This window comes from Trifolium pratense, linkage group LG1, assembly GCF_020283565.1.
Source record: "Trifolium pratense cultivar HEN17-A07 linkage group LG1, ARS_RC_1.1, whole genome shotgun sequence".
NCBI lineage: Eukaryota > Viridiplantae > Streptophyta > Magnoliopsida > Fabales > Fabaceae > Trifolium > Trifolium pratense.
In genome coordinates this window covers 29,086,096-29,098,560 of record NC_060059.1, presented here as the reverse complement: position 1 = coordinate 29,098,560, position 12,465 = coordinate 29,086,096, and the positions used below count along the sequence as shown (strand labels likewise).

General features: G+C 34.3%; 1 protein-coding gene across 1 annotated transcript; it reads left to right on the top strand.

Annotated features, from left to right (window-relative positions):
• The first annotated feature begins 5,719 nt into the window (after nt 1–5,719).
• Nucleotides 5,720–11,327, top strand: LOC123902623 (probable pectate lyase 1). Its single transcript, XM_045952395.1, has 7 exons — nt 5,720–5,986; nt 6,289–6,348; nt 7,198–7,272; nt 8,632–9,274; nt 9,471–9,574; nt 9,916–10,054; nt 10,497–11,327. The coding sequence occupies exons 1-7, from the start codon at nt 5,880–5,882 to the stop codon at nt 10,716–10,718; spliced, it is 1,350 nt and encodes a 449-aa protein (XP_045808351.1). The 5' UTR covers nt 5,720–5,879; the 3' UTR covers nt 10,719–11,327.
• Nucleotides 11,328–12,465: the final 1,138 nt, after the last annotated feature.

Genomic DNA, 12,465 nt, shown 5'->3' with positions numbered 1-12,465 from the left:
GGCGGAATCAAGCAACTACCTGCAACCATCAATTCCCAAGTTTGATGGACACTATGATCACTGGTCAATGTTAATGGAGAATCTCTTGAGATCCAAAGAGTATTTGAGTCTCATCGAGGATGGAGTTATTGAGGCTCCTGCAGGAGCAACTCAAGATCAAATTCAAGCTGCAAGAGAGAGCAAGTTGAAAGATCTGAAAGCAAAGAACTATTTGTTTCAAGCAATATAAAGATCCATTCTTGAAACAATCCTCACTCGAGGCACTGCAAAAGAGATATGGGATTCAATGCTCCAGAAGTATTGCGGATCCACCAAGGTCAAGAGAGCTCAGCTACAAGCTCTGAGTAAAGAATTTGAGGTGCTGAACATGCGAATTGGTGAATCCATTGATGACTATTTTTCAAGAACACTGAGTATTGCAAACAAAATGACAAGTCATGGTGACACCATCACTCAGAACACAATAGTTGAAAAGATCTTGAGATCTTTAACCTCAAGATTCAACTATGTGGTGTGTTCAATTGAAGAGTCTAATGATACCACCACAATGACAGTGGATCAGCTGCAAAGTAGTTTGCTTGTTCAAGAACAAAGAATGAAGCATCAGAGAGATGAACAAGAGCAAATTCTGAAGGTTTCTAATGGTGGAAGAGGCTCAGGGGGTAGAGGAGATAACTCTAATGCAAGGGGTCGTGGTAGAGGCCGTGCTAGAGGTGGAAGAGGAGCAAAATTCAACAAAGAATTGGTTGAATGCTATAAATGTCATAAGTTAGGTCACTTTCAATCAGAGTGTCCTAATTGGGAGGAAGACAATGCAAACTATGCTGAGTATGCTGAGTTTGATGACAAGGGAGAGATCTTGCTAATGGTTCAAGAAACAAAACTTAATGAGATTCAAGATTCAACTATCTCTGATGCTAAGAATGAGCTGTGGTTCTTGGATTCTGGATGCAGCAATCATATGGTGGGAAATAAGAATTGGCTCTTTGAATATGATAGCACTTTCAAAGATTCAGTTAAGCTTAGTGATGATTCAAAGATGGCAGTTGAAGGAAAAGGTAACTTGAAATTGCATATTGAAGGTTTTACCCAAGTACTTACAAATGTTTACTATTTGCCTGGCCTGAAGAATAATTTGTTAAGCATAGGCCAATTACAGCAAAAGAACTTAACTGTTATCTTTAAGAATGATACTTGCAAAGTTTTTCATGAGGAAAAAGGGTTAATCATGGCCACACATATGACATTGAATAGAATGTTTGTTATTAAAGCACCAGTTATAGTCCCTCACTGCATGAACACATCAAGTAATAGCAATGACAATGCCAACTTGTGGCATCAGAGATATGGCCATCTCAGTTTCAAGGGTATGAATGTGCTGGCTCAGAAGGAAATGGTGATTGGTTTGCCAAAATTGAAACAGCCAAATGAGGAATGTTCCAATTGTATGAAGGGTAAACAACATAGGAAGAATGTGCCAAAGAAAAGTTCATGGAGAGCTAGTACCAAACTTGAACTTGTTCACTCAGATATATGTGGACCTATCAACCCTGAGTCAAATGGAAAGAAGAGGTATTTCATTACTTTCACAGATGATCTAAGCAGAAGAACATGGATCTACTTCATGAATGAAAAGTCAGAAGCTCTAGCAATGTTCAAAAAATTCAAAGTGATGGTTGAAAATGAAGCAAAAGAGTCCATTCAGTGCTTAAGAACAGACAGAGGTGGTGAATATACCTCAAATGAGTTCAGTGAATTCTGTGATCTTCATGGAATTAAGAGGCAACTCACAGCTGCTTATACTCCTCATCAAAATGGAGTATCTGAAAGGAAGAATAGAACCATAATGAATATGGTCAGGTGTATGCTTAGTGAAAGAAATGTACCAAAGACTTTTTGGCCTGAAGCAGTGAATTGGTCTGTGCATCTGCTTAACAGATCCCCTACCTTTGCAGTGAAAGATGTCACACCTGAAGAAGCTTGGAGTGGGATCAAGCCATCTGTAAGCCACTTCAAAAATTTTGGCTGCATTGCTTATGTGCATATACCAGACAATCTGAGGAAAAAGCTAGATGACAAAAGCATAATATGTGTTCACTTAGGTATAAGTGAAGAATCAAAAGCATACAAGCTGTTTGATCCTGTAAAGAAAAGAATTCTTGTTAGCAAAGATGTCAGATTTGATGAGAAAAAGCAGTGGAATTGGGAGAACAAAGTAACTGAGAAATCAAATTCAAGTTAGCAAGTGATTGACTGTGAAGTTGATGCAGAAACTTGTTCAACAAGTAGTCATCATGATCATTCAAATGATGCACAAGTTCATGCACCTGATGATGCTAGTAATGCCAGCAATGCCCTCAGTGAAGAAATGGATCTAACTGTATCTGATTCAGAAGAAGAGGGAAACAATGAGGTAAATGAACTAGGCAAAAGAGTTTCAAGGAAACCTGGTTATTTGAATGACTATGAGATTGGAGATTATGAAACAAGAGAAAGTAGTGACAGTCAAGCCTTTTTTAGCCCTAGTGAGGATCCAATGACATACAATGATGCAGCTAAACATGAAGTATGGAAAAAGGCTATGGACACAGAAATAGCAGCAATTGAAAGCAATGACACCTGGGAACTAACACATTTACCTGCTGGAGCAAAGAAAATTGGTGTTAAATGGGTGTATAAGACTAAGTACAATGAGGAAGGAAAGATTGAGAAACATAAGGCTAGATTAGTTGCAAAAGGGTATTCTCAGCAACATGGCATTGATTACAATGAGGTATTTGCACCTGTGGCCAGATGGGATACCATAAGGACAATACTAGCTATAGCTGCAACAAACCACTGGTATGTGTTTCAGCTTGATGTGAAAAGTGCCTTTTTACATGGTGAATTAGATGAAACTGTATATGTGGAGCAACCATTAGGCTATCGGAAGGAAGGAAAAGAGATGGTGTATAGACTGAAGAAGTCTCTCTATGGTTTGAAGCAGGCTCCAAGAGCTTGGTATAGCAAGATTGAAGCCTACTTCTGCAAAGAAGGTTTTGTCAAGTGTACTCATGAACACACATTGTTTGTAAAGAAAGAATCAGATGGGAGAATCATTATTGTGAGCTTGTATGTAGATGATCTCATCTTTACAGGCAATGATCAAACCCTATTTGATAAATTCAAAGCATCAATGGAAAGAAACTTTGCTATGACTGACTTGGGAAAGATGAGGTACTTCCTTGGGATTGAAGTAAAACAGACAAAAGGAGGTATCTTCATGTTTCAGCAGAAATATGCTTGTGAAATTCTGAAAAGGTTCAATATGGAAAACTGCAACAGTGTATGCAACCCTATTGTGCTTGGAAACAAATTGAAGAAGGATGAAGATGTAATAGCTTGTGATTCAACCAGCTATAAACAAATGGTAGGTTGTCTGATGTATCTGCTTGCCACTAGACCTGATTTAGCATTTTCAGTATGTTTGGTAGCTAGATTTATGGAGAGGCCTACAGAAATACATGTTGCAGCAGTGAAAAGAATACTTAGGTATGTGAAAGGGACTATGAGCTATGGACTGTGGTTTGAAAAGGGAAAGGATGATGAGTGGTTGGGTGGTCAGATTCAGATTATGCTGGAGACCTTGATGATAGAAAGAGTACATCAGGGTATGTGTTCATGATTGGTTCAAAAGCTGTATCCTGGTCCTCCAAAAAGCAGCCAATTGTGACCCTATCAACAACTGAAGCTGAATTCATAGCAGCAGCCAATTGTGCTTGTCAGGCCATTTGGTTGAGTAGAGTACTTGATCACATCAGCAGCAGGAAAAAGGATTACATTACCTTGTATTGTGACAACAGCTCCACAATCAAATTGTCAAAGAATCCAGTGATGCATGGAAGGAGTAAGCATATTGATGTTAGGTTTCATTTTCTCAGAGATTTGACCAAAGATGGAAAGATACAGCTGCTACATTGCTCATCCTTTGAGCAAACTGCAGATATTATGACCAAAGCCTTATCCCTTGAGAGTTTTTGCAAGTTCAGAGATATGCTTGGATTGTGTAAGCTTGAAGACATAAACTGAAGCCTTGACATGGTTCAGTTTAGGAGAGGCAATGTTAGATATGTGTTGATCAAAAGTAATCTAGTTAGTTGCAAGGCTCATGAGCAAGCTTGCCAAGCCTGTGAGCAGGCCTGCTGCTAAGACACGCGCACGCACCAACTGTAGCTTAAGGCCCACGTTAACTGTTTAGTGTTTGTTAAGTTTGTTGTAACTAACTTGTATCTTGTACATTGGCTATATAAGGCCTTGCTATGATCAATGAAAGACTAGAGGTTCCATTTGCCTTATCAAATTAATGACAAAGTTTAAATGGAAAAAATAACACAATAAAAAAAAAGCAATTTTTTTACAAACATTTATGACTCGTTTGGTTTAGTTTTTCAAAAGTTTATATAAACAGATTATACAAATTTTATATATTATTATTATTATAAGTGGTCAAACTAACCCTTATAATAAAGCCAAAATACGATCATCATAATGTAAAAAAGGAAACATTAAACAAACCTTTATTTACTAAAAACATCAACATTAAACCAACTTGTTAAACTCTAAAAACAAGGACAAGAAGCAAATGACTCAAAAAAGAAGTAAACTAAAATAACAAGAAACATTAAATTGCAATTTTATTATATGTTATATACACAATTAAGATGTGTACCCACAAATTAAAAACCGTTTTAGTTAGTTGGAGAAGGGCAATAACTAATGGATAAAGTAAAAAAAAAAGGTCAAAAAGTAAAAAAGAGAAAAAAGTTGTGTATATGGATGAACCATATCAGATCTAATCTTAGCAATAGTGGTAGTAACTAGACCCTGCTATGGCACGTGATTAGTCACTGAACCCACGTGCAAGGTAGAATGAAGAAACGGTTAATATATGCATGAGAAATTAAAAAGTGAAAGTTAAAAAGGTTAAATAAAATCCCCAAATTATCTCCACAACTAGTAAAAATATCAAAATTGATAAACCGAATGTCAGAGTTTAAACTTCGACTCTCTCATTTATGTGTGAATTTATAATTGTTTTGTCATTTCATGTATCTAAAAAAAACACAAATCATGATCTTGATCGGTAAAAATATAACTTGTTGTTGGAATTATAACTACATTCTTCATATTTTATTTGTTAGTAATTTTATAGATTATTGACCAACAAAGAACAAGTTCGGAAAGTAAATTGACTAGGCAAAAACATAATAAAGGATCAAAAGAACTAATAAATTAGACATTTATAAACACATTTGTAATTTTAAAATATTCAAAAAACTAATTTAACATCAAGTTATACAATTGATGACTAAAATGATAATTTATTTATCATGTTGTCTAGTGGTTAAAAACTTCACCTTAAGGTAAATACGCGAGATGTTAGAGTTCGAACATCAACCCCTACATATAAATATAACGTTGCTACCGGCTGAATTAAACTCACAGAAAAAATAAATTAATGGTATAATTTAATTTTTTTGGACAAAAAAATGATAGTATAATGGAGAAAGAAAAAATGGTAATTTAATCGTTAAAAAAAAAAGAAGTGGTTAAGATAAAAAAAAAAAAGTTAGTTAACGACGTTAAGTGAAGAAAAGAGAATCCAAACAAGAAAAACGATCAGTTAGTTAACGACGTGAATTGTTGGACGTTAATACTCCAAGGCTATATAATGGCCGTTATGTTGGAACCTGTTCTCTTGAATCCACTCACCAATTTATCTCTCTCTCTCTACCGACCCTTTTTCCCTTTCTTTCTCTTTCTTCATCTTCCACATTCTTTTCTTCTACAATACTATTGAAAACAAAGAGAGAGAAAATTTGAGTGAGATTTTCACAACAATGGTGGTTTCTACTAAATTCATTCTCAATGTTTGTTTCATGCTGTTGCTTTTTGTGTTGCTTGTTCAAGAACATACCATGGCTTCACCACAGATCTCTCAGCTTAGGTATTTCAGTATTTCTATGTTTTTGTTTTGTTTGTTTTGATTTTTTTTTCTTTTTTTTCCTCTGTTTTTTTGTTTGAAACAAAACCACTCTGTTTTTTTTAGTTGAGTTTGTTGTTATGAGCTACATTGTGTACTTTTTTTTTTTTGTTGCTGAAATTCCAAATTCCTTGAAACCCAGTTTTCCCCTTTTGAAGAAAATTCTTCACGAAAATTACTTTGAAGCGTTTAATGTTAGAATTAGAAAAGAAACAAATAACATGTTCTAACACATTTTCATAATTTTTTTTCTGTTATTATTGTAGCAATGTTGAAATTGAGACACACAGGTTACCAAGCTTTAACGATTCATCAATGGCGGCAAGGTTAGTGTTCTGTTTTTCATTTTCATTACTTTTTTTTCCCTCTTACAACGTTAAAACAAGCTTATTAATCTCCACCGTTGGATTATACTTTTATATCACAATCTTAAACCGTTAGATCTAGTATCAACAACTAACAATCACAACCGTTGAGAATTCGTTGTATCTTTCGATCTGGATCGTTTATTCTGTTATGTTCATTCTTTGGATTCCTTTGCATTTTGCCTCTGTTGTGTAACGTGTGTTGTCTCAGTGACATACGCGAAAAACCTTACTCACACTAGTAAACCGTCAACAAACTTTTTTACATTTCCAAAATTACCCTCCAAAATGTACTTGTACTTGTTAGTTGATAGTGGTATTTTGGTCTTTGCAATTAGTTAGATAAATTCCTTCTAACGGTTTTTGTATTTATTTTACCGTACCTTTGTAGTAGTAGTATTTATTTTTTGATGAGGTGTAATATAGTGTAGTATTTATTTATTATTTTATTTTATTTTATATTAAAAATATAAATAAATAGTACATAGTGCAGTTGCTCTTTCCTACCGACATGTGTCCTTTATTTAATTATTGTCTTTATTTACCATATAATAATTTTATAATTTTTTAGTCAAAAAGAAAACAATTTATAATTCCATGTAGATTTTTGTCTAATATTTCACATTTTTGTCCGGTTACATATTACATGATGTGTATTTTTTTTTTTTGGTGTACAACATGATGTGTATTTTTTGATTTATATAAATCTTAATGAACGTGTTGAATCAGAAGCTTGTTTATTAAATGATTATTTATTTTTACATTGTGGTTATTATGATTTTAATTTTGTTACTTGTTGTGTTACTTTAGGGAAAAAGAGGCTGAGAAATTGAATGAGCGTGCTGCCGTGGCTAATCCGCAAGAGGTGGTTTCTATGGTTGAGACGTGGGTCCCCCTCTCTAACTTTTTTACATTCTCATTATAAATTTAGATTCATGCAGCGCACAACAATGTCGTTCGATTTAAACACTAAAAAATTTTAGTATTTTAATTTAACAACTTTGTCGTCCGTTGCATCATGTTGTAACTTGAATTGGTTCGATCTTTTTTACCATAAACGATCTTATTCGATTGTCCATTTCGTGCGAAATCGGAAAAAGAAAAAAGAAATTAAATGTAACTATAATAATAATTTGACATACACATGCACGTGGTTTAGGCACTAGACATGAAATGTGGTAGGGTATAGTAGTGTGCTCACACAATAACTATCCTTTGTAAAATGAAACCTAACACCCTACCCCAACTCACCCATTTTTTTCTCTGCCACATCATTTTCCTAGTTTTGACATTGTTGAATAGATTTATATTTATGATTATTACTTACCCTTTTTTTGTTTTACCCTATTGGGATTTTAATTTCAAAACTTTAGGTTGTTAGTTGTTACATTCTTTGTTGGTTACTCTCCTTTTCATGTTTTCAATCACATGCACTTTCCTCATTTTTCCGTCTTTCACGCTTATAATTCTTTTACTATTTAATGTTTTTTAGCCTAATACATTGCATATAAGTTAAATGTTTCTCTACAAATGTTTTGTACATATGGTACAAATGTTTTTTTTGTACCATAGTTTATCATCATTAGCAACTTTGTACCTTGATAATTATTTTTTGTTTATGCTAAATATATGATTTATAAAGAAATTACCATGTGATTTATTCCTTACAACGTGATGCCAGTGACATAGTTGGGCCAAGATCTATGTAATAAATGACAAAAAAGCATATTCACTAATATCTTATGTTTCATATAAATCCAAAAATATATATATCCGTTACAACAATTGAGATAAATTATTGAGATAGTTTGCTTCCTGTGTAAAACTCAATGATTTATTAATAATGTAACAGCTTTATTTAATTTATGTATATGTTTCTGTAACTTTAGATAAGACTTTAATTTTTGGTGTTTTATTGTTTGTTTGTTAGTTCTACAAGCCAGTGCTTTTGATCTGTAACATTTGATAAACATGGTTCTTAAATAAGATTTATCATGTTACAATTGAATTTGAAGTAGTGTGATTTATATGCTGATGCAGCGCCGCGTCGCTGAAATCACATTTGTTGCGCGCGAGCATTTGTGTAAAATCTTCAACTTAACGAATCAAATCGATTTTTCCTGACATTATCCAAACACCTTAGTTTTCACCGTGAAACCAAATATACACTTGATTGCCGCAAATGTAAACTTTGAATAATTTGATTGAACTTGTATGCTGACTAATATATGGTTGATATCACAGGCACATTCAGAACAGCACTGAAAGAAGGAATCTCGGATTTTTCTCCTGTGGAACCGGTAACCCTATTGACGATTGCTGGCGTTGCGACGCCAATTGGCAACGCAACAGGAAGCGTCTAGCAGACTGTGGTATTGGTTTCGGTAGAAACGCCATTGGTGGTCGTGATGGAAAGTACTATGTTGTCACTGACTCAAGAGACGATGACCCTGTTAACCCAAGACCAGGAACTTTGCGTCACGCTGTCATCCAAGATAGGCCACTTTGGATTGTGTTCAAGAGAGACATGGTTATTCAGTTGAAACAAGAGCTTATTGTGAACAGTTTCAAGACAATTGATGGAAGAGGAACCAATGTTCATATTGCTAATGGAGGATGCATTACAATTCAGTATGTTACTAATGTTATCGTTCACGGTCTTCATATTCATGATTGTGTACCAACTGGTAATGCTATGGTGAGAAGCTCAGAAACACATTTTGGTTGGAGGACTATGGCTGATGGTGATGCTATTTCTATCTTCGGTTCAAGTCATATTTGGGTTGATCATAATTCTTTATCTCATTGTGCTGATGGTCTTGTTGATGCTGTCATGGGATCAACCGCTATAACAATTTCTAACAACCATTTCACTCACCACAATGAGGTACTTTCTTTTACCGCATTTTCCAACACTTCATATTAAAGTTGTATACTATCCGGTGTTTGATACTTGTCAATGTCGAACACCGGCATATGTTAGTGGTGTGTCTGTATCTGTGTCAGTGCTTAGTTCGTAGAGTTACATTGTGCGGCTCATTTTGCGATTTTTGTTATTTATTGACCTGTTTTTGCAAATTCAGGTGATACTGTTGGGCCACAGTGACTCCTACACAAGAGACAAGCAAATGCAAGTGACAATAGCTTATAACCATTTTGGAGAAGGACTTATTCAGAGAATGCCACGGTAATATTTAATGAAAACTTTAATTTTGAAACCCTTTTTTCCTCTCCCATTCTCTCTTTGCTATATGCTTTAAATGCTTTAAATGTTAAACCATAAGACAGGTTAGTTTGTTGTCTGCAACAACCTTTTTGTGGTGCATTAATTTAAAGTTTCTTCTAGCACAAAACAATCACAAACTTTGTACATATAATGTAAGAATTCAGAAAATGGGACCATATGTTTGTGTGTATTCTTTAAGCTGAAATTAAAAACTGAATATGACATTTTCATTAACTGAATATATTTTTTAAACTGAATTATTATTACAAACTAACATGATATTTTGATCATTAAAAATGCAGTTGTAGACATGGATATTTCCATGTGGTGAACAATGACTATACTCATTGGGAGATGTATGCTATTGGTGGAAGTGCTGACCCTACAATCAACAGCCAGGGTAACAGATACAATGCTCCTACTAACCCTTTTGCCAAAGAGGTACATTAATACTTCAATTAATCTATATTTAGTTAGTTAATTTAATTAGTACATGTTTGGTGTCAAGTTTAACAAAACCATCGCGACAGTTGTGAAGTTCCAAATCATAGCTTTTTTGGTCAAAAATCAAAATCATCTTGAGTTTAATGAAATCAATGTGACAGTTGTTGAACTTCCAAATCGTAGCTTTTTTGGTCAAAATCATCTTGAGTTTAACGAAATCAATGTGACAGTTGTTGAAGTTCCGCAGTATAGTTTTTGTCAAAATCACAGTTTAATGAAATCAGAGTGACACAGATTGAAGATACAAAATGTATAGTTTTTATCAAAATCAAAGTGGCACGCCGTGATTATGCTAAATTCACGACAAATCAAAACATGCACTAAATTGAGTTTCATATTTCATTTTACTAATTGATCGAGAAAAATTGGCAATTGGCAGGTAACTAAGAGAGTTGAAACACCAGAAGGCCAATGGAAAGGATGGAATTGGAGGTCAGAAGGAGATTTATATCTCAATGGTGCATACTTCACAGCATCAGGTGCTGGAGCTTCAGCTAGCTATGCAAGAGCCTCAAGTTTAGGAGCAAAATCTTCCGCTATGGTTGGAACCATTACATCAAATGCTGGCGCACTCGGTTGCAAAAGAGGTCGTCAGTGCTAACAAAAAACCATTTCAAGAAATCAAACAAGACAAGACAACCATTTTTCTGTGTCTGATTTTTAAGTATTTTTTTCTTTTTTTTACTATATGATAGTATATCATATATCATATCCATTGTTTTTTTTCTTGCATCATGTTGCATTCTTGACAAGTGTACATTAATTACACTATGTCACTATGTTATTATTGTGTGTCAAAAACTAAAACCAAAACCAAACCAAAACCTTATTAGCTGCTCAACTTGCTCCAGCTGAAAATGCAAAATTGTAGGAGCAGGTGCAGAAGCGCTTCTCTACTTTTCTACCTTTGGTACTTCACAACTCATTTCATCACCAACCTTACCCACCAATTTCATATGCATATTTTTCCACATGTCAAATCATGTCTCCCTTACAAACTTGTTCAGTCCTTTTCAGTTTTATTTTATAGGATTTGAATCTCAAGAAGCCAAGATATATATAAATATTTTTACTTTTTTACTACTCTTTGTTTTGTTTGAGTTAATTATACGAGAAAAAAAAAAGTATGATTGTCAAAGTTGAGTAATGGAAACACTTTATCTATTATGGTGATTATGGAATAGAAATAGTATTGGTGTTGTTGTTTTTCCCTTTTTAACTTTTTTGTTACTTTTCTTTAGCCTTTTTCTTCTTTCATTGTCAAAGGAAGGAAACCGATTTCCTGCTGTTACATCAAGACGTTGTAATCAATCTCAGCCGTCTGATATGAAATCAACAGTTGAGACTATTTTAATACAAAAGACACAGTTTTTAATATATCTGTTCGATCTGATATCAACGGTCTAGATAGAAAACTGCGTTGATATTTTACTGTAGGCAATCTAGGTCCGTCAATGGAAGTAATCTTTGCTTTTTGTAATGCAATTATGGTTGTATATCATTAAACATAGTATCTGTCAATGTTGTGTTTCTCTATCTATATGTTTGATTCTTTCATGTGCTGCACATGATGAATTGATACTCTCTTAATATCTTTCTAATTAACATGATGACCCTTGTTACCTACCTTTGTCCCCTCTCACCCTCCTAAATAAATAAATAACCTAATGCTAACTAACTATTAGATTTACCTGGCTTTTATTCCTCTCATCATGGATTAAAGTTAAGGACATGACACAATGATTTAAAGGGCATGCTTGGTTAACACTTAAAGCCTCAACTAAAAGACCTCCAAGAATTTAGTACACTTTTAGTTTTAGCAAGCTAAGGCTACCCTCTAAAAAATGAGTATGCAACAAGAGAAATGAGTGCACTTTTGACTTAAACAAGTAACTTTTAACTACAAATGTAAGAATTTGGATTGACCCAAGTGGGTGATCTCACGGATTCACGCACTCGACATATCAGTGGTCGTTAGATCGGTCTATATTTTAATGCCTATTTTTTGTTTAAAATTTTAAATCCTAGCTTAAAACTCAGACCGTCTGATTTTGATTCAACAATCACCGATGTACTGACTGCGTGAATGCGTGAGATTATCTACCGTAGATAATCTGAATTCCAAATACAAGAATGGTTTCTGAATGTTTAGCAAAAAATGAAAGTCATATCATGACTTAAACCAAATTAGGTTTTGTTAAAATGTCATTATCTTTCCTTAATTAACCCAAGCTAGATAATGTAGTGCACCCTCACAAGTCTTGTGAGAATGAGGCATATAGTAAATGCCTGCGGAGAAAGCAATGGACAGTGCTAAAAAGAGATAGTGATAAGTGTTCTCAATGCAC